Source organism: Pleurodeles waltl, chromosome 3_1, assembly GCF_031143425.1.
Source record: "Pleurodeles waltl isolate 20211129_DDA chromosome 3_1, aPleWal1.hap1.20221129, whole genome shotgun sequence".
In the NCBI taxonomy this organism is placed as follows: domain Eukaryota; kingdom Metazoa; phylum Chordata; class Amphibia; order Caudata; family Salamandridae; genus Pleurodeles; species Pleurodeles waltl.
In genome coordinates, this window is record NC_090440.1 from 4339106 (window position 1) to 4366148 (window position 27043).

General features: G+C 47.1%; 1 protein-coding gene across 2 annotated transcripts in view; it reads right to left on the bottom strand.

Moving 5' to 3' along the window:
- Positions 1-27043, bottom strand: part of AGBL2 (AGBL carboxypeptidase 2) — a 466988-nt gene that overhangs the window by 152182 nt on the left and 287763 nt on the right. For both annotated transcript variants that reach the window (XM_069221603.1, XM_069221604.1), the window contains exons 15-17: positions 18845-18934; positions 18130-18249; positions 1241-1316 (exon numbers count right to left, since the gene is read on the bottom strand). In XM_069221603.1, coding sequence (XP_069077704.1) covers positions 1241-1316; positions 18130-18249; positions 18845-18934 — 286 coding nt within the window. The remainder of the gene's footprint in view (positions 1-1240; positions 1317-18129; positions 18250-18844; positions 18935-27043) is intronic.

The following is a 27043-nucleotide window of genomic DNA, read 5'->3' on the forward strand; positions in this document are numbered from 1 at the left end:
ACCCTCATAGTGCAGTTTACGCAGGACACCCTCACAGTGCAGTTTACGCAGGGCACCCTCATAGTGCAGTTTACGCAGGACACCCTCACAGTGCAGTTTACGCAGGACACCCTCATAGTGCAGTTTATGCAGGACACCCTCAAAGTGCAGTTTACGCAGGACACCGTCAAGTGCAGTTTACACAGGGCACCCTCACAGTGCAGTTTACGCAGGACACCCTCACAGTGCAGTTTACACAGGACACCCTCATAGTGCAGCTTACACAGGGCACCCTCACAGCGCAGTTTACGCAGGACACCGTCAAGTGTAGTTTACACAGGACACCCTCACAGTGCAGTTTACGCAGGACACCCTCACAGTGCAGCTTACACAGGGCACCTTCACAGTGCAGTTTATGCAGGACACCCTCACAGTGCAGTTTACGCAGGACACCCTCATAGTGCAGTTTACACAGGACACCCTCACAGCGCAGCTTACACAGGGCACCCTCACAGTGCAGTTTACGCAGGACACCCTCACAGCGCAGTTTACGCAGGACACCCTCACAGTGCAGTTTAAGCAGGACACCCTCACAGTGCAGTTTACACAGGACACCCTCACAGTGCGGTTTAAGCAGGACACCCTCACAGTGCAGTTTACAGAGGACATCCTCACAGTGCGGTTTAAGCAGGACACCCTCACAGTGCAGTTTACGCAGGACATCCTCACAGTGCGGTTTAAGCAGGACACCCTCATAGTGCAGTTTACGCAGGACATCCTCACAGTGCGGTTTACGCAGGACACCCTCATAGTGCAGTTTACGCAGGACACCCTCACAGTGCAGTTTACGCAGGACATCCTCACAGTGCGGTTTAAGCAGGACACCCTCATAGTGCAGTTTACGCAGGACACCCTCACAGTGCGGTTTACGCAGGACACCCTCACAGTGCAGTTTACGCAGGACACCCTCACAGTGCGGTTTACGCAGGACACCCTCATAGTGCAGTTTACCCAGGACATCCTCACAGTGCAGTTTACGCAAGGCACCCTCACAGTGCAGTTTGTACATGTCAGGAGCAGACAGGATATGGGATCATGGGTGGTGCAGTATTTGTGCTCTCAGTCTCTGTAACTGTGGCTGGATATCACTGAGAGATGGGCTTCAGGCGCTCACACGTCTGATTCTGATTTCTATCACACAGTCACTCACACTCTCAGTCGGCATGAACTAATATTTGAGAGGGGGGAGGATGCATCATACCTGGGGCCACCTCCGGCGGTATGGTCTTCTCCCCGATCACCGCAGAGGATGCAGCTGCTGGCAGCAGAGCAGAGGCCTACAAGAAGGGGAGGGAGAGGGTCTTAGATCAAGCAGGGAAGGCAGGATTTCAGAGCCACAGAACAGTGAAACACTGGTACCTACCTGCCCGACCCCTCTCCAGCACGAGAGCCTCACCGGATGAGAAACCTTAGACTCACTCCCAGGTGTCGAGCCATACATGGAAACACTTTCTCATGTAACACATCTTGCTGTGTTTGTTTCTCGAAATAGGAGAGCCCAACAGAAAACAAAGAAAAAATGTCTTAAATTGCAAACATTATCCCCAGCCAGGTGGGTCTGTAGCGTCTCAGAAGGCTTGAGGGTAATGGAGCAATTTCAAGGAATTTTCTTCTCACTGTCTCCGGTCATGATCCAAGCCTCCAATGGGGGGGCGGATGGGTGGGGGGTCGAGGTATTAATTAAAGGATACCCACGATGCAGAAGTACTGTGACTGGCACGGATCCGTTCCTTCTCTGGCAAAGAAACCACATCTAGTTCCACCGCAAATACGCCTCGGCTTCTAGGCACCAAGGGCCAGATGCACGTACCATTTTTCCTGTCGCAAACGGCCCGATTCGCAGAATCGGTTGTTTGCAACAGGAAAAAAACATTTTGGTATGTATAGACCCTACTTTGCGATTCGGTAATCTATTTACCGAATCGCAAAAAGGGTTTGCGAATCGCAGTCCGATGTTTGATTGTTTTGTGACTGCGAATGCGGTCACAAAACAATCGCAGTTAGCACCAGTCTCAAATTGGTGCTAACACATTTGCAAAAGGGAAGGAGTCTCCCTGGGACCCCTTCCCCTTTGTGAATTCATGCGAAAACATTTTTGCAGAGCAGACAGTGGTCCCAAGGACCACTCACTGTCTGCGCTGAAAAAATGAAAAGAAAACTTTTCATTTTTTTTTTCGAAATGCATTCCATTTTCCTTTAACGTAAACGGGCTACATAAAAAAAAAAAAATACTGCTTTATTTAAAAGCAGTCACAGACATGGTGGTCTGCTGACCTCACAGGCCATCAACCCTGCGAGTGCCACCATTACCAATGGGGTCGCAAATTGGGACCTACCTCATGAATATTCATAAGGTAGGTCATTTGCGACCCCATTGCGAATCACAAACAGTGTGATTGACACTGTTGTACATCCGGTTTTGCCACTCGTAATTTGCGAGTGGCAAAACCGGATCTTCATACATGTGGCCCCAACAAAACCCTTTGGCAGGCGCAGGTTTGGACCAACTCGCCACGTTGAGCTAGCCGGACTGTAATCTACGTCCCTCCCATGACCTATGGGACGGTGCACACTGGGTAACGTCCAGTCCTGCACGACTACAGGATTAGAAACTAGTGCCTGGATACCCTGGCGGGCGATCAGCACGCTGTACAAATTCCTGACTGATTGATTGATTATAATTAAAGGTTGGCCCTGGAGCACTTGTCCCGCAGAGATGAACACAGGAAATCCACATTGCAAGTTAAAACGGCTTTATTGATAGTTAATTTCCTATTCTAGGGCCGATTGTATCAATAGGAGTTGTAATAAAAATAAACATAATGGCCAGATGGATATGTCCAGACTAAACTAAATGCCACATCTCAGACGGTATCAGTACCTGGATACCCTCACAGGTAACACATAGCGCTCTACACATATCCTGACTGATCGACTGATTGATTGATCGGTTGATTGATTGATATCCATTCAATCCAAGCATTCATGGATTCAATCTCTATGGCAACCGCCCCCTTCCCACCGAACCTATTTCAGCACCAGGGTGTCTGTAGGAGTTTCCTAAATGCCTGTAACACACATACCTCTGGGACAAGATGGGACAAGATGTCCATTCTAATCTGGTGCCAGAAATGTTCTCTCCCCTGTGACACGCACCCCTCTGGGACAAGATGTCTTCTAATCTGGTGCTGGGGATGTTCTCTCCCCTGTGACACACACACACGCCTCTGGGACAAGATGGGACAAGATGTCTTCTAATCTGGTGCTGGGGATGTTCTTTCTCCTGTGACACCCCGCTCTGGGACAGGATGTCTATTCTAATCTGGTGCTGGAGATATTCTCTCCCCTGTGACACACACCCCTCTGGGACAAGATGGGAAAAGATGTCTCCTAATCTGGTGCTGGGGATGTTCTTTCTCCTGTGACACCCCCCTCTGGGACAAGATGTCTATTCTAATCTGGTGCTGGGGATGTTCTCTCCCCTGTGACACACACCCCTTTGGGACAAAATGGGACAAGGTGTCTTCTAATCTGGTGCTGGAGATGTTCTCTCCCCTGTGACACACACCCCTCTGGGACAAGATGGGAAAAGATGTCTCCTAATCTGGTGCTGGGGATGTTCTTTCTCCTGTGACACCCCCCTCTGGGACAAGATGTCTATTCTAATCTGGTGCTGGAGATGTTCTCTCCCCTGTGACACACACACACACCTCTGGGACAAGATGGGACAAGATGTCTTCTAATCTGGTGGTGGGGATGTTCTTTCTCCTGTGACACCCCCCTCTGGGACAAGATGTCTATTCTAATCTGGTGCTGGAGATGTTCTCTCCCCTTTGACAGACGCCCTTCTGGGACAAAATGTCTTCTAATCTGGTGCTGGGGATGTTCTCTCCCCTGTGACACACACCCCTCTGGGACAAGATGGGACAAGGTGTCTTCTAATCTGGTGCTGGATATGTTATCTGCCCTGTGACACACACCTCTCTGGGACAAAATGGGAAAAGATGTCTCCTAATCTGGTGCTGGGGATGTTCTTTCTCCTGTGACACCCCCCTCTGGGACAAGATGTCTATTCTAATCTGGTGCTGGAGATGTTCACTCCCCTGTGACACACGCCCCTCTGGGACCAGATGTCTTCTAATCTGGTGCTGGGGATGTTCTCTCCCCTGTGACACACACCCCTCTGGGACAAGATGTCTTCTAATCTGGTGCTGGAGATGTTCTCTCCCCTGTGGCTCTCTCTGGGACAAGATGGGAAAAGATGTCTCCTAATCTGGTGCTGGGGATGTTCTTTCTCCTGTGACACCCCCCTCTGGGACAAGATGTCTATTCTAATCTGGTGCTGGGGATGTTCTCTCCCCTGTGACACACACCCCTTTGGGACAAAATGGAACAAGGTGTCTTCTAATCTGGTGCTGGAGATGTTCTCTCCCCTGTGACACACACCCCTCTGGGACAAGATGGGAAAAGATGTCTCCTAATCTGGTGCTGGGGATGTTCTTTCTCCTGTGACACCCCCCTCTGGGACAAGATGTCTATTCTAATCTGGTGCTGGAGATGTTCTCTCCCCTGTGACACACACACACACCTCTGGGACAAGATGGGACAAGATGTCTTCTAATCTGGTGGTGGGGATGTTCTTTCTCCTGTGACACCCCCCTCTGGGACAAGATGTCTATTCTAATCTGGTGCTGGAGATGTTCTCTCCCCTTTGACAGACGCCCTTCTGGGACAAAATGTCTTCTAATCTGGTGCTGGGGATGTTCTCTCCCCTGTGACACACACCCCTCTGGGACAAGATGGGACAAGGTGTCTTCTAATCTGGTGCTGGATATGTTATCTGCCCTGTGACACACACCTCTCTGGGACAAAATGGGAAAAGATGTCTCCTAATCTGGTGCTGGGGATGTTCTTTCTCCTGTGACACCCCCCTCTGGGACAAGATGTCTATTCTAATCTGGTGCTGGAGATGTTCACTCCCCTGTGACACACGCCCCTCTGGGACCAGATGTCTTCTAATCTGGTGCTGGGGATGTTCTCTCCCCTGTGACACACACCCCTCTGGGACAAGATGTCTTCTAATCTGGTGCTGGAGATGTTCTCTCCCCTGTGGCTCTCTCTGGGACAAGATGGGACAAGGTGTCTTCTAATCTGGTGCTGGGGATGTTCTCTCCCCTGTGACACACACCCCTTTGGGACAAGATGGGACAAGGTGTCTTCTAATCTGGTGCTGGAGATGTTCTCTCCTCTGTGACACACACCTCTCTGGGACAAGATGGGAAAAGATGTCTCCTAATCTGGTGCTGGGGATGTTCTTTCTCCTGTGACACCCCCCTCTGGGACAAGATGTCTATTCTAATCTGGTGCTGGAGATGTTCTCTCCCCTGTGACACACACACACGCCTCTGGGACAAGATGGGACAAGATGTCTTCTAATCTGGTGCTGGGGATGTTCTTTCTCCTGTGACACCCCCCTCTGGGACAAGATGTCTATTCTAATCTGGTGCTGGAGATGTTCTCTCCCCTTTGACAGACGCCCTTCTGGGACAAAATGTCTTCTAATCTGGTGCTGGGGATGTTCTCTCCCCTGTGACACACACCCCTCTGGGACAAGATGGGACAAGGTGTCTTCTAATCTGGTGCTGGAGATGTTCTCTGCCCTGTGACACAAACCTCTCTGGGACAAAATGGGAAAAGATGTCTCCTAATCTGGTGCTGGGGATGTTCTTTCTCATGTGACACCCCCCTCTGGGACAAAATGTCTATTCTAATCTGGTGCTGGAGATGTTCTCTCCCCTGTGACACACGCCCCTCTGGGACCAGATGTCTTCTAATCTGGTGCTGGAGATGTTCTCTCCCCTGTGACACACACCCCTCTGGGACAAGATGGGACAAAATGTCTTCTAATCTGGTGCTGGAGATGTTCTCTCCCCTGTGACACACACCCCTCTGGGACAAGATGGGACAAGGTGTCTTCTAATCTGGTGCTGGGGATGTTCTCTCCCCTGTGACACACACCCCTTTGGGACAAAATGGGACAAGGTGTCTTCTAATCTGGTGCTGGAGATGTTCTCTCCCCTGTGACACACACCTCTCTGGGACAAGATGGGAAAAGATGTCTCCTAATCTGGTGCTGGGGATGTTCTTTCTCCTGTGACACCCCCCTCTGGGACAAGATGTCTATTCTAATCTGGTGCTGGAGATGTTCTCTCCCCTGTGACACACACCCTTCTGGGACAAGATGGGACAAGAAGTCTCCTAATCTGGTGCTAGGGATGTTCTCTCTCCTGTGACACACACAGACACCCCTCTGGGACAAGATGGGACAAGATGTCTTCTAATCTGGTGCTGGGGATGTTCTCTCCCCTGTGACACACACCTCTCTGGGACAAGATGGTACAAGAAGTTTCCTAATCTGGTGCTGGGGATGTTCTCTCTCCTGTGACACACACAGATACCCCTCTGGGACAAGATGGGACAAGATGTCTTCTAATCTGGTGCTGGGGATGTTCTCTCCCCTGTGACACACACACACCTCTGGGACAAGATGGGACAAGATGTCTTCTAATCTGGTGCTGGGGATGTTCTCTCCCCTGTGACACACGGTCTCTGGGGCAAGATGGGACAAGATGTCTTCTAATCTGGTGCTGGGGATGTTCTCTCCCCTGTGACACACACCCCTCTGGGACAAGATGGTACAAGAAGTCTCCTAATCTGGTGCTGGGGATGTTCTCTCTCCTGTGACACACACAGACACCCCTCTGGGACAAGATGGGACAAGATGTCTATTCTAATCTGGTGCTGCGCTCTGTTCTGCATTCTGTGAATTTGCAGATAGCACTGGTCGCGGCAGGGATGGCCTTCTACATGAATCTGTGCAGGGTTTAAGGAGACCAGAGCTCCCTAGACGAGCTGAAGATGTTCTCTCCCCTCTGTGATGCCTTTGCATCAGACTTAAATACTATTTTCAACATTGTTGTTAAAAAGTCCGACCTCTTGATTTATGATGTAAAATGCATGGATTAGTATACAAAGTCTTCTGCACAATCCCTAAAGCAGTTATGCCTGTTTCTACATAATAGCTGCATTGGGGAAGGATGGCAGACAACTAGGCGCTATTCAAAGATCTCTCTTGGCTGGGGATCACCGGTGGTGCGGTTCCTTTCCTCAAGCCTCCACCTCGCTCTCCCAGATGCCCCCCACTCTTCCGGTTGCTTCACGTACAGTGATCCAACTCCTGGAGTAAAGATCCTGGTCAGCAAAGGTCAGCTGGGAGACCTGGAACTCAAATTTACTCTCTCATTGGCCAGCTGTCGGGTCCGGCTCTGCACTGCCTCAAGCCTCTTGGTAAAATCGGGCTGTTGAACGTTCAATGGCATCCCTGGGGTCTACTAAGAGTACCACTGGGTCATCAGCTTATTGGAGGTTGCTCCCCAGCTGGGGCTCCACTGACACGATCCACAACTGTCCTGGTGAACTGGATTGCTGCGTCTTCTTTGGCGTGTACTGGGGCCCTGTCTACGCCAGAGAACCCCCTGCACAGGGTGCTGTGTCATCTGGTGGAGCTGGTGGTGTGCCACCCCATCCCCCACAGGCTGCCTCTTGTTAACTGAAATATCCTGGGGACATCTTGGGCTTTCTGGAAAGGGAAATCCACGGAAAGAAAAAGCTGATTCGCTCAACAAGCCTAGCAAGAGTCCTGCTGCCTGGAGAATGGCTGACCCGTCATCTTGAGGCTTCCAGAATAAGGAAAGTTCATATAAAGAGGACCCACTCCCCAGAAAGCTTGAGTTTCCAGAATTAGGGAATGCCATGGAATCAGAAGGAGTACTCCCTTCCCCAGCCTAGGAACAGAGTCCATGTGGAGCATTTCTTGAATCTTAATAGACATGGCTACTGCAACAGGACTACTTTTCTGCAAAGATCTTACATGTGCTTGAATTATGTGCAGAAACTCTGACTAGCCATATATTTAAATTTTGAAGATCCCTGGTCATTGCAGGAGGTCCGCTTTTCTACAAAGAACCCCCATGCGCCTGAATTATGTGCCTGAATTTTGATTAGCCCATAAAACCTCAAATTTTACATATCCTTCAATTGCACCCCTCCTGTTTCAAAACAGAAGGCCTCCTAAATCGATTTGAATTAACTCAGAAGAATGAAATATATATAGGGTTGAGGTTAACCCCATTCATGTGACACCACCAGATATTATCCAACCCACTTCAGCTAAATCCCTCTTCAGCTAAATCCAACTTTCGCTATATCCCTCTTCAGCTATATCCCTCTTTAACTATATCCCTCCTCAGCTATATCCCTCTTCAGCTATATCCCGCTCTAGCTAAATCCCTCTTTAGTTATATCCCTCTTTTGCTATATCCCTCTTCAGCTATATCCCTCTTTCCACCTGAGACTTTCTAACACGGCACAATTCACTTACTCTCACCTCTTCAACAAACTATACGGACCCTGTCCTAACCCACACAAAATAATTTCGCCTCCCAATCTCTCCAAGAATCCTTCTAAGAACTTCGAACATAAAGTCAGGTGAGTACTGCTGGAAACACTCTTCGCTGACCAATACCACTGTGGTCGTAAAGCATACCTAAACATGGCTCTTCTGTTCTTCACTCACCACTCCCCATTAGAGGAGCTTAAAAACTCCCCCAACACACTTCAGCTGAAAGTTATTAATCTCAGTCTTCAACAATGAAAACGTAAAGAGCAGAATTCCCTCATTGACAAGACAGATCCCCTTCTTTATGAAGCAAAAACATTTTCCTCATCCATTTAGCTTCTGACCTATCTCATGAAGTTTCTTGAATTTAAGCTCAGATCTCACTTTCTCTCTCAGCTCTCCCCCATCTTTTTAACAAATTTGATCAAGAATCCTGTTTCCAACCCCAAAACATCATGTCCAAAAATGTCTCAATACACACTGCTAAGGATGACATCAACTCCCAGAATCGCTCATCCAAATCCTTGACTTCCCAGTTACCTATTATCCATGACTGCCACCCATTTCCCACTTAGCTGGAACATACTTAACTATTGCAGAAGATAACAGCAACCCGCCCTTAAATGTCTCTCCCTCAACACGCTAACCCTCAGGTTCTCCCAGATCAATCCTCAAGTTCTCCCAGTTCAACCCTCAAGTTCTCCCAGATCAGTCTTCGAGTTCCCCCAGTTCAACACTCCAGTTCTCTCAGATCAACCTTTGAGTTCTTCCAGATCAACCCTCGAGTACTCCCAGGTCAACCCTCGAGCTCTCCCAGATCAACCCTCGAGTGCTCCCAGATCAACCCTTGAGTTCTCCCTGTTCAACCCTAGAGTGCTCCCAGATCAACCCCTGAGTTCTCCTAGGTCAACCCTTGAGTTCTCCCTGATCAACCCCAGAGTTCTCCCTGTTCAACTCTCGAGCTTTCCCAGATCAACCCTCGAGTTCTCCCAGATCAACCCTTGAGTTCTCCCTGTTCAACCCTAGAGTGCTCCCAAATCAACCAAACATCACTTGCAGCGATATAACAAATACCCCATACTTTATACCAGTACTCAAGAGAGATGGACGTTTTAATGCTCTCAACAAAAGTACCCAAGCAAACGTCCAAAATCTCCAACAAGTCCCTAACACCTTTTCATCCATCAGTGAAACTTTTCAGTCCACTTCCAGTTGCCTGCTTCATAACTGCAGATCAGCAGCTAGGCATTGCATTGAAATCATGGACCTGATACAAACGAATAACCTGACCTTCTGTTCCTGGAGAAAACCTGCCTGTTGGTCTTCTCGCAGCCTGGACTTGACTGTCTGACTCCCCCAGGTTTCTGAACCACCCGCTAAGACCAAACTGTGATACAAGGTGAGGGTTGTGTCTATCCACAATTCTTCCCTACAATGGACAAGCATAAAAGAGCTCAGGACCATGGATTCCAATGCTGCTCCGTTGAACTGAAGATATCCGATTAGATGTTCATAATCTAGCACCTCACCTGGGGAAAATAAACTCTTCTTGCTGAGGTGACAGACAAGAAATCGATGAACAACTCGAATATCATATTCCTGGGGTCTTCAACTTACACTGGGGAGAGGAGTCTCACTCAATTAGCACTTTTCCTAATCAATAACAAACAATTCTGGTGTTCCCGCAGTGACGAGAAGTCATCTGTCTTTATCTTTAACACCAGCTCAAAAAGACAAGACTTCGTTAAATGCCAACTCCCTGATACTAGAAGACTTGTTGGGCTATTTTCTTCTGTTTTCCTCCCTGCTCTGCACCATCCACATACACACAAACTGAGAAACCAAGGACCGAACAGAAACTTCAATATATCCTACTGGTCCTCACAGACAAATAACAAATCTCTCCAACCTTTGAAGAACTACAATGCTGTTATGTATGAAGTCACTAATGAATCTGTGTCACATAACCTAAAAAAAAATCAATAACATGTACTATCAATGATTCTCCAAACAGCTTCTAGATGAATGGGAAAAACCTAGATCCTGCTCCTGGCATCAAAACCCATCAGTGGTAACTACAGAAAATTTTGACTCAAGTGTGAAGGTGGGCTGATGGTTTTGTTACCAGCGCCGCCGTTGTACAGGTACAGCCTACTCACCAGATATAAACCTCTGCTGTTTACCAGCTTCTGCCAATGTTAGGAGGAGGGCACACCACCTACTGTGGTGGTGCACCTCAGTTGTCAACTTAGGACAGTGGTTGAGGAGCTCCTGAAGACACATGATCACTCAGCGGGACAGTTCTTGATACATGCAGCACTCAGAGGCGTCACCAGACAAAGACCTTGTCCTACACACATTGGTAACATGTAATTCAACTAAGGACATGGTCACTTAAATATACACAGGACTGTGTCAAGTGGTGGACCCAACAGCTTGAAAGCCCGCTGGAGGCAGGACATGAAGACTGTTAACTGATGCCAACTGGAGCAACATCTTGAATCCCTTTTTGCGGGTCTCACAGAACTCGTGACTCAAGCTCCTGCAATTTTACTATGTACTCCGAACAAATCTCACACCAGGACACCTACATAAAATATTTGTCATGGCATGGAACATGTGTCCCCACTGTGGCAAGATGACATTGACTTTTACCACATGATGTGGCTGCAATCTACCCTTACACTACACACGTAACAAGCCAACAATACACTAATACACCCAAGACATGCCTGCTGGGCTTGATGCCTAGTCCCAAGGTGGACAAAGCAGGCAACTGGCCAACTGATTTTGCATTGGCATGACGGGTGATTATGATGCACTAGAGGGCACCCTCTGCACCGTCTGTGGCAGTTTGCTGTGGGTGAGAGCTGAGGCCAACACAATCCAGCGTCTTGGAATAGGAGATACTATAAATGGCACTGGATTCCAACCCAACAAGGAGAACGGTGGCCAACGTGAGCCGCTGACAACAGGAAATAAAACTGGGGATTGCGTAGCGAGGAGTGCATCGAAGGTGCGGGATCACTGGACTGGATGTCACATTACTTCAGGGATGGTCCTCTTGCCAGGCGATATCAGATGGAGACACCAGTGAATGTGGGTGGGGCCCCATTCTCCTTCAACGTTCCCCCATTCTATGACATGCCCTCTGCATAGACCTGTAGCTCGATCACACTACATGCCATGATTTTGAGGCAAAAGCAGAAATCTTCCGAAGAAAAATCAGTACGCCGAAAAAATAAACCAAGGAAGCCCTTGGTCATCATTAAGAAGTTCATAAACCATCTGCCATCTCCCAATCTCCTACCTAAAAAAGAAAGATAATCTCTCCTAATTCTTCATGAACAAGACAAACACAACTAAGCCATATATTCCAAAGGACGTTCCTGTTTGCCCACAACTTCTGAAATGAATGTGTCGTCTTTGAACTGCTATATGAATCTGCACTGAGAAACCCTCTCTCAGAAATCAGGCTGTCCTCTCACATTGCTGACCCCATTCTGCCTCAACAGTCAAGAAGAAATTAGGGCCATATGTACAAATACTTTTTCCCATAGACACAGAATGGGGAAAAACATTTGCTACATCTGGCCCTTAGTTACTAACCTGTAATGCAAGTTCTCCTACATTGGTATCTTTTACATATTCAGATGCGTGAATCATTCCTTGTCGTCAGGCTGGGAACCATGGTTCACTAACATAAAAGTATCTAATGTAAAATATATTCAACATACTACATACAGTTCAAACGACAAAGAATCTTCAGCAGCACATCCACCTCTTTAGAAAGAACCCAAACTTCAGCCAATGAGTGGAAGCTTAAGCTCTCCACTCTCCCTAGAAGTCACCACAGCTCAGAGCTGAAGGCACAAGTGTCAGGAGAGTATATCATAAATGAGCCTCTGAGTGAGGAAGAAGGAGGGTCGCATGTGAATATATAAAAGATACCAATGTTGGAGAACCGGCCTTACAGATGAGTAACTCCAACATTTGATCAACACCCTGGGGGTCCAGTGAAAAGAGGGAAAGGCGTAAGCAAATACCTTAGACCAACTGATTAAAAGAGCATTGCCCATCATCCCAGGAAACCAAAACCTGCTTGTGAAGCAGGGGCATTTCTTGCTGTTCGGAGTGACCCCTTTGATTGAAAATATAGATCAATCTGACATTTGCTGACTGTGCGCATTTGCCTGATCGTTCTGGCAGCCTGACAGATGTTCCACAACTGCTCAGTCTCTTTTGAAAGGGGTATGGACCCTGTCCCTCCTTGCTTGGTTGGGCAGAACATAGATGTTGTGTTGTCTGTTCTGACCAGAACTGGTTGACCAGATAATCTGGGGAGGAAAACTTGTAAACCTAGTCTGATCCAATACATTGAGATAGAGATTCTTTTGTGCCTCCGACCAGAGGCCTCTGATTGAACGTTCTTGCAGGTGAACTCCCCATCTATCCATGGATGCATCTGTAGTGAGTTATTATTCTTTCTGCAATCGTCAGAAAAGAAAGTCCTGCGTTTAAATTTGATGGGTTCCTCCACCACATTACTACTTGCTCCAGATGCCTTGCGACACGAACAGTATCTTCTCAACTGTTTCCTTTGCAAATCCAGTTCTTGCTTGACATGTCTCATATGAAGCCACAAAATGGAATGAGGCCTGTATATGGCACCATCAGGCCCAGCGGGGACTTGTACTGCCTCTCAGTGACTGATTATCTTACAGCAGTAGTCTTTGCCACAGTAGGCAGCTTTCTCATCCTTTCCGTTAATCGAAAAGCTTTTCCCAACTGCGTATTTATAATTCTGCTCCCAGAAATTGGATTATTGACTGGAGCTCCAATGAGGATTTCTCTTCATTCAAAGTGAGACCAAATCTTCGGAGAAGACTGGTGCAAGCATTTTCTGAAGGCATTGCTCCTTCCCTGGGTGGTGCTTTGATGAGCCAGTTGTCCAGGCAAGCAAACACCTGGTGGCCTTCTTGTCTGAGAAAAGCCACAACTTGGGTGAGACATTTGGTGAATAGTCCTGAAAGGCAGCACCTTCAATAGGTAGTGTTGCCCTGCTACAAAGAAACAAAGGTACTTCCTGTGTTTTTCAAGGAATGGGTATAGGGAATTATGGGTTCTGAATGCCCAGGGAGACCATAAAACTCCTTCCTGCATCATCTGGAGAACTTCTTGTGAAGTAATCATCCGAAATAACGACTTCTTTAGAAACCTGTTTAGCTGCCTCAGATCGAGTATTGGTCTCCATAGATTTGAGAACCTGGAATAAAACCCTTGGGGACTTCTATAGTTCCCTTAAGGAGAAGCATGAGAATTTCCATCTGAAGCTCCTTCACATGAAGAAACTGGGGTTCTCTAGATTAACTCCAGCCTATGGCCTGATTGGACAATTTGTATCACCTATTTGTCTGATATTATGTTCTTTTGTATGAGAGCAAAAAGGGAAATTCTCCCTTCTCTATGAATCTATATATGATTCCTTGATAGCAGATCTCCCTTCTCTATGAATCTATATAGGATTCCTTGATGGGAGGTCTCTCTTCTACATGAATCTATATGGGATTCCTTGATGGGAGGTTTCTCTTCTCTATGAATCGATATAGGATTCCTTTGTGGGAAGTTTCTCTTCTTTATGAATATGGATAGGATTCCTTGGTGGGAGGTCGCTCTTCTATATTAAACTATAAAGGATTCTTTGTTGGAAGCATGTTTGGTAAAGGAATATGGTTGGTAAGTAGCATCCCGCCACCCCCCAACCCTGCAATCCACCCCACCCCAGCACTTAAAACTGCCTCTTCCCCCCACCAGAGCCCTAACACTGCCCCCACCCGGAAAAACTACCCTGACTCCCCACGCCCTGAACCCTAAAACTAACCCAGCCCTGCCCTTAAAACCATCAAGAAACCCCTGGCCCTGAGCCCTAAAACGGACCCGCCCTGCCCTTAAAACTACCCCTTCCCCTCCTCCCGTCCTGCTTCCTAAAACCCTGCCCCTTCCTAAAAACTACCCAGAATCCCAGTCCTGAGCCCTAAAACCCTGCCCCCTTTTAAAAAACTACCTCCCCAAATCCGGCTCCAGCCCCACTTACCTCTCCCGATTCATCCTCCTCTGTTCTTCTCCGCCCATCCGCACAGCTAAACCGCAAACCGCTCTTTGCCTTAACAATGCATGTGCGTGGTTTAGGCATATGCGTGGTCAAGGCAGAGAACGGGAGAATCGTGGTTTAGGCAAGAGTTGTTACACTTGAGGGGAAACAGCACGCGTGGCTTAGCCCGTGTTGTTCAGGCCATTTCCCTTACATAGGATACCTTGATGAGAGGTCTCCCTTATCTATGAATCCATATAGGATTCCTACATGGGAGGTTTCTCGTCTCCATGAATCTCTATAGGATTCCTTCATGGCAGGTTTCTCTTCTCTAAGAATCTCTATAGGTTTACTTCAGGGGAGGTTTCTCTTCTCTATGAATCTGGACAGGATTGCTTAGTGGGAGGTCTCCCTTCTCTACGTATCGATATAGGATTCTTTTTGGGAGGTCTCTATTCTCTATGAATCTGGACAGGATTCCTTGATGGGAGGTCTCTCTCCTCTGTGGATCTGGACAGGATTCCTCGATGAGAAGTCTCTCTTCACTATAGATCTGGACAGGATTCCTTCTCTATGAATTTATATAGGATTCTTTGTTGTGAGATCTCTATTCTCTATTAATCTGGACGGGAGTCCTTGGTGGGAGATCTCTCTTCTTTAGGACTCTATATAGGATTCTTTGTTGGGAGGTCTCTGTTCTCTGTGAAACTGGACAGGATACCTTAATGGGAGGTCTCTCTTCCCTGTGAATCTAGACAGGATTTCTTGATGGGAGGCCTCTCTACTCTATGAATCTGCACAGGATTCCTTGATGGGAGGTCTCTCTTCACTATCAATCTATATAGGATTCTTTGTTGGGAAGTTTCTGTTCTCTATGAATCTAGACAGGATTCCCAGATGGGAAGTCCCTCCATCTCTGTTAATCTATATAGGATTCCTTGAGGGGAGGTATCTCTTCTCTATGAATCTGGACAGGACTTATTCATGGGATGTTTTGCTTTTCTGTGATTATGGACAGGACTTCTTGGTGGTGAGGTTCCCACTCTCTGGACAGGATTCCATGATGGGAGAGTGTCACTTCTCTATGAATATATACAGGATTCCTTGATGGGAGGTCTCTCTTCTCTATAAATCTATATAGGATCCATTGATGGAGAAGTCCCTCTTCTCCATACATCTATATAGGTCTCCTGGATGTCAGAGTCTCTCTTCTCGAAGAATCTATATAGGATTCCTTCAAGGGAGGTTTCTCTTCTCTATGAATTTATATAGGATTCTTTCATGGGAGGTTTCTCTTTTCTTTCATTTTAAGCAGGATTTCTTGATGGGAGGTCTCTCTTTTCTTTGAATCTGGATAGGATTCCTTGGTGGGAGGTCTTTCTTCTCTATGAATCTATATAGGACTCTTTGTTGGGAGGTCTCTATTGTCTATGAATCTGGGCAGGATTCCTTGATGGGCTGTCTATCTTCTCTATGATACTGGGCAGGAGTCCTTGATGGGAGGTCTCTCTTCTTTGTGGATCTGGGCAGGATTCCTTGATGAGAGGTCTCTCTGCACTATGGTTCTGGACAGGATTCCTTGGTGGGAGGTCTCTCTTCTCTATAAATCTATATAGGATTCTTTGTTAGGAGGTCTCTATTCTCTATGAATCTGGATAGGATTCCTTGATGAAATGTCTATCTTCTCTATGATACTGGACTTGAGTCCTCAGTAGGAGGTATCTCTTCTCTGTGACTTTATATAGGATTCTTTGTTGCAAGGTCTCTATTCTCCATGAATCTGGACAGGATTCCTTGATGGAAAATCTAGCTTCTCTATGATACTGGACAGGAGTCCTTGGTGGGAGGTATCTCTTCTCTATGACTCTATATAGGATTCTTTATTGGGAGGTCTCTTTTCTCTATTAATCTATACAGGATATCTTGATGGGAGGCCTCTCTTCTCTATAAATGTATATAGGGTTCATTGATGGGAGAGTCTCTCTTCTCTATGAATCTATATAGGATTCCGTGATGGGAGAGTCTCTCTTCTTTATAAATCTGGACAAGACTTGTTCATGGGATATCTTGCTCCTTTGTGAATCTAGACAGGATTCCTTGATGGGAGATCTCTTTTCTCTATGGATATAGACAGGATTCCTTGATAGGAGGTCTCGCTTCTCTGTGGAACTGGACAGGAGTCCTTGGTGGGAGGTCTCTCTTCTCTATAAATCTATATAGGATTCTTTGTTAGGAGGTCTCTATTCTCTATGAATCTGGATAGGATTCCTTGATGAAATGTCTATCTTCTCTATGATACTGGACTTGAGTCCTCAGTAGGAGGTATCTCTTCTCTGTGACTTTATATAGGATTCTTTGTTGCAAGGTCTCTATTCTCCATGAATCTGGACAGGATTCCTTGATGGAAAATCTAGCTTCTCTATGATACTGGACAGGAGTCCTTGGTGGGAGGTATCTCTTCTCTATGACTCTATATAGGATTCTTTATTGGGAGGTCTCTTTTCTCTATTAATCTATGCAGGATATCTTGATGGGAGGCCACTCTTCTCTATAAATGTATATAGGGTTCATTGATGGGAGAGTCTCTCTTCTCTATGAATCTATATAGGATTCCTTGATGGGAGAGTCTCTCTTCTTTATAAATCTGGACAAGACTTGTTCATGGGATATCTTGCTCCTTTGTGAATCTGGACAGGATTCCTTGATGGGAGATCTCTTTTCTCTATGGATATAGACAGGATTCCTTGATAGGAGGTCTCGCTTCTCTGTGGAACTGGACAGGAGTCCTTGGTGGGAGGTCTCTCTTTTCTACGAATCTGGACAGGATTCCTTGGGGGGAGGTCTCTCCTCTATTAATCTGGACAGAATTCCTTGGGGGTGGTCTCTTTTCCCCATGAATCTGGACAGGATTCCTTGATGGAAGGTCTCTAATTTCTGTGAATCTGGACAGGATTCCTAGGTGGGATATCCTTAAGAAACTTTTGCATCCTGTATGGAATGCTGGGTTTGGCAGAAATAGACAGATGAAAGGATTAAGACCTAACAGAAGCTATTGCAGCAGAGGCTCTAATTAGGGCATGACTGTATAAAGAACTCCCTACTTCTAACCTACATGGCTCTTGGTCCTGCTCAGACTCCACACTCAACCAATCAGAAGGCTTAGAGAGCCGGCCATACTGCTGTCTGTCTGTATTCTAGGGTCAGTGACGGGGACATGGAGCCTACGGAGATAGTGGGCTTGTTTTTCACTTGTGTGGGGTCCAGTTGGGGGGGGGGGGGACTAAGTGCTTTCTGTTCACATGCTGCACATGTCAGAGTTCCTTGTATTTCCTCTTATTATGCAGATGTTAACCACTGTTAATGTACAAAGAAGTGGGAGATAACACCAAATAGTGATATATCATGGCAGCCTATTCAGGGATCTGACCTCTATGAGCAGAAGGTACAAAGGCCCTGAGCTGCATATGAACCTGTTTCTGTTCACTGGGCCTTGTGCACAAAGGGAACCCGGGGCCCATGGGGACTCCTGGCCTTGGCTCACCTCCATCACCTGCTTGGCTTTACTCAACCCTCGATACTCCAGGTTCACAGAGCTCACACTGGCCATCCGCGGAATCAAGGAGCTAGAAGCCTCTGAACCTTTTTCATTAGTTCCCTGTAACTAGAAGACATAACTATGAGTTACAACTAACAAGCAGAGGATACACACCTTAGCAGGCAGGATAAATACATACATGTGCAGAGAGAAGATCCAGGAGAACAGACACAGAGGGCCTAAGACCATCAGGCACAGAGGTGAGACATCGGCAGAGGCACAGAAGGTGTGACATCATCAGAGACGCAGAGGATGTGACATCATCAGAGTTACAGAGGGCGTGACATCATCAGAGGTGCATAGGGTGTGGTGTCATCAGAGGTACAGACACAGAGGGTGTGATGTCATCAGTGGTACAGGCACAGAGAGTGTGACATCATCAGAGGTACAGACAGAGTGTGACATCATCAGAGGTACAGACACAGAGTGTTGTGTGACATCATCTGAGGCACAGAGGGTGTGACATCACCAGAGGTACAGTGTATGACATCACCAAAGGTGTAGAGGGTGTGACATAATCAGAGGCATAGGCACAGAGGGTTTGACAGCCTCACAGGTACAGGCACAGAGGATATGACTGGATCAAAATCATAGACACAGTGCCAGAAATGAACACAAGTAGCCTGTAGGTTCACAGGTGTGTACAGGTTACAATCCCCACCTTCTGAGGTCTCTGCTGCTCTCCGGACTCCCCCTTGCCAGGGCTGGAGGTAGACAGGTCCTTGGGGCGCTGAACCTGAGGAGGGGGTCCCTGCAAGAGTACAAGAAATAAGATTAGAAGTGTTGCTAGCAGTAAGGGACAGGCCAAGGGGCTTCAAACCATGCACCTTTCTACCCTCTGCTTCACCAGCAGATTCCAGCCAAAGCACATGGGAGCTGTCAGTATGTGTGGATCATGGACCATGTATGTATGTATGTGTGCATCATGTACCATGGATTTATGCATATATGTGTTGGAAAATGGGTTATTGGTAAGGGCAGGTAAGTACCTACACTTAGCAATAGGCCACTAACCTCCACTTAGGTCCAGTTAGGTCTCAGTAAATTAAACCCAGCTCAACCCTTGGTAGCTTGGCAACGAGCGACTAGGCTTAACTTAGGAGACAGAGGCCCTCATTCGGACCTTGGCGGGCGGCGGAGGCCGCCCGCCAAAGTCCCGCCGTCAAAATACCGTACCGCGGTCGCAAGACCGCGGCGGGTATTTTGACTTTTCCCCTGGGCTGACGGGCGGCCGCCGAAAGGCCGCCCGCCAGCCCAGGGGAAAACGACCTTCCCACCATGAAGCCGGCTCGTAATCGAGCCGGCGGAGTGGGAAGGTGCGACGGGTGCTACTGCACCCGTCGCGTATTTCACTGTCTGCTATGCAGACAGTGAAATACTAGCGGGGCCCTCTTACGGGGGCCCCGCGACACCCCCTACCGCCATCCTGTTCCTGGCGGGCGAACCGCCAGGAACAGGATGGCGGTAGGGGGTGTCAGAATCCCCCATGGCGGCGCAATGGGCAACGGAAAACCGGCGGGAGACCGCCGGTTTTCCATTTCTGACCGCGGCCAAAGCGCCGCGGTCAGAATGCCCAAGGGAGCACCGCCGGCCTGTCGGCGGTGCTCCCGCCCCCGTTGGCCCTGGCGGTGCAACACCGCCAGGGTCATAATGAGGGCCAGAGTGTTAAGCATTCAAATATCACAAAACAGTAATTAAATAATACACAGGAAACAGTTTAAAAATCCAAAACCAATTGAAAAAAATAGATTATATCTTTATCTTTAAAATGACACAAAAACAAATAAAATAGGATAAGGGGAACCGGAGATATGAATTTTTAAAGAACTATTGTTTTTTTAGCGCCTAGAAACAAAAAGCGCCAATTCTGTCATCTGGTTGCACCTCGACCGGGGCAAAGTCAAAGTTTAAGGCCGACCGCGATGGAGCCCGGCTCGGCTACAGGCTACAGGGAGGGCTACAGGGAGGCCTCGGTCAAAAGTTTACCTTCGCACTTAGTCGTTTTTTTGAAGATTTTCTTCAGCGGGACAAACCTGCCAGTCAAATCTGACCTCCTGGAACCCTTCTCCGGATACACATCGCGGGAATCCTCAGTGGAGATTTTTACCTTCGGACTTAGTTGTTTTTTCAAGGTGAAAATCCTTCGACCGGGGTAAACCTGGATCTTGATCCGATGTCTTTGGAGCCCTCCTCGGATACGCTGGCTGGGAGGTCCCGGTCAACTTTGTATGTTCTGACTTAGGGGGTCATTCCGACCCCGGCGGGTGCCGCCCGCCGGGCGGAAACCACCCAAACACCGCCCCGCGGTCAAATGACCGTGGGGAGCATTCTAACTTTCCCGCTGGGCCGGCAGGCGATCTTCAAAAGATCGCCCGCCGGCCCAGCGGGAAAGCCCCAGCAAAGATGAAGCTGGCTCCGAATGGAGCCGGCAGATTTGGTGGGGTGCGACGGGTGCAGTTGCACCCGTCGCGATTTTCAGTGTCTGCCAAGCAGACACTGAAAATCTTAATGGGGCCCTGTTAGGGGGCCCCACAACACCCGTTCCCGCCAGCCTCTTCCTGGCGGTGTAAACCACCAGGAACAGGCTGGCGGGAAGGGGGTCGGAATCCCCATGGCGGCGCTGCTTGCAGCGCCGCCATGGAGGATTCCTTTGGCCAGGGGAAAACCGGTGGGAAACCGCCGGTTTCCCTTTTCTGAGGAAGCACCGCCAGCCTGTTGGCGGTGCTTCCGTGGTCGTGTCAGAATGACCCCCTTAGTCTCTTTTTTGGAGATTTTCTTCACCGGGACGAACTCGCAAATCAGGCCGGGTCGCGGCTGAGGCAAGCCGGCTAGAGTTGCCGCGGCGGGTTGGTCTCTCTATGGAGCTTTTTTTCAAAACTTCTCCAAACTTCTGGGTCTTCTCCCAGATGTTATTTTAAGGTTCTTTTGGGGTCCACAGCTCACCCCAAGGGTCCAGAAGCTCTGAGATGATCCTTGGGGGTGTGGACTACAACTTCCAGAATGCACCTGGCGCAAACTCTTTTTTGGCCACTGGGCAGTGGTCAGCTGGTTGATTTCTTCAGGAGTTGGTGCAGGGGACTCTGGTTAGCAATTTTTCACCTGTAGCAAATAAGGAGTCCCTCCTTGAACCAGTTGAAGCCAGGCAAAGTCCTTCTTGAGGTGAAGCCCAAGTGTGCAGCTGGTGCAATCCTTCTGAGTGCAGGTTCCAGGTGCAGGCCAGGGGACCAGCACGGCAGTCCTTCTTCTTCTGTACTTCTTCCTGGTAGGGATCTGGTAGGGAACTGAGGTGTGGGTGCAGGTCTGCCAGTTTTATCCTTGCTCTTGGGTGAAAAACAAGGGGGTCCTGATTCTCCAATCAGGTGCAGGGTCCTTCCCCCTGTGATGACCACTTCCTGGGAAGTGTGGCAAAAATCAATCCCAGGAGGCAACATTCCTCAAAAATCCATCATGGGTGAAAATGATTTTTGGAGGTTACATCTGGCTGAGCCCACCCACTGGTGTGGCTAAAAATCATAAACACACCCCTCTCCTGCCCTCTCCTAATCTAATCAAGGGGGCACCTAGTTGTCTCGGGTGGCAGGATGTGGGGGTGTTGCTGGGTTGCTCCAAATGTCCTTCTCTGCCTTTGAAGACCAGTTTGGCAGCCCTACCCTTCCTGCCTCACCATCTGCTGAGGGGAGATCCCCTCCCACAGGCACATCTCTTTTTGTGAAGCCAGGCCACTTCACAGCTCATCAAGGCAGCCTGGCCAATCAGAGCACAGCATCAAAAACAATGCAGGGCTGAAATTGGCAACTTTTCAGGTAAAGTTTAAAACTCTTTATCTGAACAAGTTATATTAAATCCAACAACTGGAAGTTGTGGGATTTATTATAACAATCAATTTGATACCAAACTCTTAATATCTGTCATTTAAGGGGATTTTTCAAATTAAAATAAAGTCTCCCCATTCTAGCCTATGAAGGTCATTCACTACAATGAGGGAAAAACGAATTTGGTTGTTTTTACCTCACCTGGGCTTATAAAACTACTTTTATAAGGTCCCTGCTTATAGTTACATGGCACCCAGTCCTAAGGGCACATAGGGCACACCTTAGGGGTAACTTATATGTAAAAATAAGGTAGTTTAAGACTTTGGAACTACTTTTAATTCCAAAGTCGGATTTGCATATAACTTTAATTTAAAAGCAGCCAGCAAGGCAAGCCTGCCTTTAAAATGACACTGGGCACCTCAGCAGTGCACCTATGGTTGCACTACCTATGCTGGGGTCCCTAAACCTACATGCCCTACCATATACTAGGGACTTATAAGTAGGTTGACTTGGCCAATTATAATTAGCCTAATTTGCATACTGATTTTACACAGAGCACAGGGCTTGGGACTGGTTAGCAGTACCCAGGTCACCATCAGAGTCAGTAAAACACCAGCAAAAAGAGGAAAATGGGGGCAAAATGTTAGGGGGACTCTGCAATCAGCCCTGTTTTCTCACAATATGTATGTGTGCCTCATGTACTATGGATGTATGAATATATGCAATTATCTATGTATTTATGTATGTGTGGCACATGTACCATGTATATATTTATGTATGTACAATGCATGTACCTATACATGTGTGGCTCATGTACCATGTATGTATATATCTATGTATGTGTGTCTAATGTACCATGTATGCATGTATGTATTATATATTCAATTATCTATGTACCCAAAAAGATTAGTGGTGGATTAGTAAAGGGCATATGAGTACAGTATTAATATGGGGAGGTATGAGGACAGCATTAGTAAAGGGAGGTATGAGTACAGTATTAGTATTAGTATAGGGAGGTATGAGTACAGTATTAGTATTAATATGGGGAGGTATGAGGACAGCATTAGTATAGGGAGATATGAGTACAGTATTAGTATAGGGAGGTATGAGGACAGTATTAGTATTAGAATAGGGTGGTTAGTATAGGGAGGTATGAGTACAGTATTGTTATAGGGAGGTACGAGTACAGTATTAGTATGGGGAGGTATGAGTACAGTATTATTATTAGTATAGGGAGGTATGAGTACAGTATTAGTATGGGTAGGTGTGGGTACAGTATTAGTATGGGAAGGTATGAGTACAGTATTAGTACAGGGAGGTATGAGTACAGTATTAGTATAGGGAGGTATGAGTACAGTATTATTATTAGTATAGGGAGGTATGAGTACAGTATTAGAATAGGGAGGTATTAGTACACTATTAGTATTAGTATAAGTAGGTATGATTACAGTATTAGTAGAGGTATGAGTACAGTATTAGTATTAGTACAGGGAGGTATGAGTACAGTATTAGTATTGGTATAGGGAGGTATGAGTACAGTATTATTATTAGTATAGGGAGGCATGAGTACAGTATTAGTATAAGGAGGTATGAGTACAATATTATTATTAGTATAGGGAGGTATGAGTACAGTATGAGTATTAGTATAGGGAGGTGTGAGTACAGTATTAGTATTAGTATAGGGAGGTATGAGTACAGTATTAGTATGGGTAGGTGTGGGTACAGTATTAGTATGGGAAGGTATGAGTACAGTATTAGTACAGGGAGGTATGAGTACAGTATTAGTATAGGGAGGTATGAGTACAGTATTAGAATAGGGAGGTATTAGTACACTATTAGTATTAGTATAGGTAGGTATGATTACAGTATTAGTAGAGGTATGAGTACAGTATTAGTATGGGTAGATGTTGGTACAGTATTAGTATGGGAAGGTATGAGTACAGTAATATTATTAGTATAGGGAGGTATGAGTACAGTATTAGTATGGGTAGGTGTGGGTTCAGTATTAGTATGGGGAGGTATGAGTACAGTATTAGTACAGGGAGGTATGAGTACAGTATTAGTATTAGTATAGGGTGGTATGAGTCCAGTATTAGAATAGGGAGGTATTAGTACACTATTAGTATTAGTATAGGTAGGTATGATTACAGTATTAGTAGAGGTATGAGTACAGTATTAGTATTAGTATAGGGAGGTATGAGTACAGTATTAGTATTAGTATAGGGAGGCATGAGTACAGTATTAGTATTAGTATAGGGAGGTATGTGTACAGTATTATTATTAGTATAGGGAGGTATGAGTACAGTATTATTATAGGGAGGCATGAGTACAGTATTAGTATGGGAATGTATCATGGCCCTCGGTACCAGGGGTACCAGTTACAAGGGACTTAACTGAGTGCCAGGGTGTGCCAATTATGGAGACAAAGGTACAGTTTAGGGAAAGAACACTGGTGCTGGGGCCTGGTTAGCAGGCCTCAGCACACTTTAAAATCATAACTTGGCATCAGCAAAGGCAAGAAGTCAGGGAGTAACCATGCCAAGGAGGCATTTCCTTACACAACCCCCCCCCCCCCCAACGAAAGAGGATGAGACTAACCTTTCCCAAGAGAGTCTTAATTTTCTAAGTGGAAGAACCTGGAAAGGCCATCTGCATTGGCATGGGCAGTCCCAGGTCTGTGTTCCACTATAAAGTCCATTCCCTGTAGGGATGGACCACCTCAACAGTTTATGGTTTTCTCCTTTCATTTGCATTAGCCATCCGAGAGGTCTGTGGTCAGTTTGAACTATGAAGTGAGTACCAAAAAGGTATGGTCTCAGCTTCTTCAGGGACCAGACCACAGCAAAGGCCTCCCTCTCAATAACACTCCAACGCTGCTCCCTGGGGAGTAACCTCCTGCTAATAAAAGCAACAGGCTGGTCAAGGCCATCATCATTTGTTTGGGACAGGACTGCTCCTATCCCATGTTCAGAGGCATCTGTCTGCACAATGAACTGCTTGGAGTAATCTGGAGCTTTTAGAACTGGTGCTGTGCACATTGCTTGCTTAAGGGTGTCAAAAGCCTGTTGGCATTCTACAGTCCAGTTTACCTTCTTGGGCATTTTCTTGGAGGTAAGTTCTGTGAGGGGTGTCACTATGGATCCATATCCCTTCACAAACCTCCTGTAGTACCCAGTCAAGCCAAGGAATGCCCTGACTTGAGTCTTGACAGCAATATCGTCAAGATAAGCTGCACTAAAGGACTCCAAGCCAGCAAGGACTTGATTCACCAACCTGTGGAAGGTGGCAGGGGCATTCTTTAAACCAAAGGGCATCACAGTAAACTGGTAGTGCCCATTAGGTGTAGAGAATGCTCTTTTCTCTTTTGCTCCTGGTGCCATTCGTATTTGCCAGTACCCTGCTGTTAAGTCAAATGTACTTAAGTATTTGTCAGCACCCAATTTGTCTATTAGTTCATCTGCCCTTAGAACGGGATGGGCATCTGTCTTGGTGACAGAATTAAGTCCTCTGTAGTCCACAAAAAACCTAATCTCTCTCTTGCCATCTTTGGTGTGAGGTTTGGGGACCAAGACCACTGGGGTGCTCAATCACTCTGAACTCCAGCATCATGTGGACATCCACTTTGATGCTTTCCTTAACTTGGTCAGACTGTCTAAATATTTGGTTTTTGACAGGCATGCTGTCTCCTGTGTCCACATCATTGGTACACAGCTGTGTCTGACCAGGGGTTAAAGAAAAGAGCTCAGCAAACTGCTGGAGGACTTGCCTGCAGTCAACCTGCTGTTGGCCAGAGAGGGTGTCTGAATAGATCACTCCATCAACTGAGCCATCTTTAGGGTCAGTGGAGAGGAGATCGGGGGAGGTTAACTCTCTGCTTCCTGGTCCTCATCTGTAACCATCAACAGATTCACATCTGCCCTATCATGGAAGAGTTTCAGGCGGTTAACATGGATCACCCTCTTGGGGCTCCTGCTAGTGCCTAGGTCCACCAGGTAGGTGACCTCAGCCTTCTTTTCTAGTACTGGGTAAGGGCCACTCCGTCTGTCCTGAAGTGCCCTTGTAGCCACAGGCTCCAGAACCCAGACTTTCTGCCCTGGCTGAAACTCAACCATAGCAGCCTTTTGGTCATACCACATCTTCTGGAGTTGTTGGCTGGCCTCAAGGTTTTTACTTGCCTTTTCCATGTACTCTGCCATCCTTGAACGCAGGCCTAGTACATAGTGCACTATATCTTGTTTAGGCTCATGGAGAGGTCTCTCCCAGCCTTCTTTCACAAGAGCTAGTGGTCCCCTTACAGGGTGGCCAAACAGAAGTTCAAATGGGGAAAACCCTACTCCCTTCTGAGACACCTCTCTGTAGGCGAAAAGCAGGCATGGCAGGAGGACATCCCATCTCCTTTTGAGTTTTTCAGGGAGCCCCATGATCATGCTCTTCAATGTCTTCTTAAATCTCTCAACAAGACCATTGGTTTGTGGATGGTATGGTATGGTGAATTTGTAAGTCACCCCACACTCATTCTACATATGTTTCAGGTAAGCTGACATGAAGTTGGTACCTCTGTCAGAAACCAACTCCTTAGGAAATCCCACTCTGGTAAAAATACCATTGAGTGCCTTAGCTACTGCTGGGGCAGTAGTGGACCTAAGGGGAATTGCTTCAGGGTACCTAGCAGCATGATCCATTGCTACTAGGATATACAGATTCCCTGATGCTGTGGGAGGTTAAAGTGGACCCACTATATCCACTCCTACTCTTTCAAAGGGGACCCCTACCACTGGAAGTGGAATGAGGGGGCCTTTGGATGGCCGCCTGTCTTACCACTGGCTTGACAGGTGACACAGGAGGTGCAAAACTCCTTTACCTTCTGGGACATATTGGGCCACTAGAAATGGTTGACTAACCTCTCCCATGTCTTGGTTTGTCCCAAATATCCAGCAAGGGGAATGTCATGGGCTAAGGTCAGAATGAACTCCCTAAACTCCTGAGGCACTACCACTCTCCTAGTGGCACCAGGTTTGGGATCTCTTGCCTCAGTGTAAAGGAGTCCA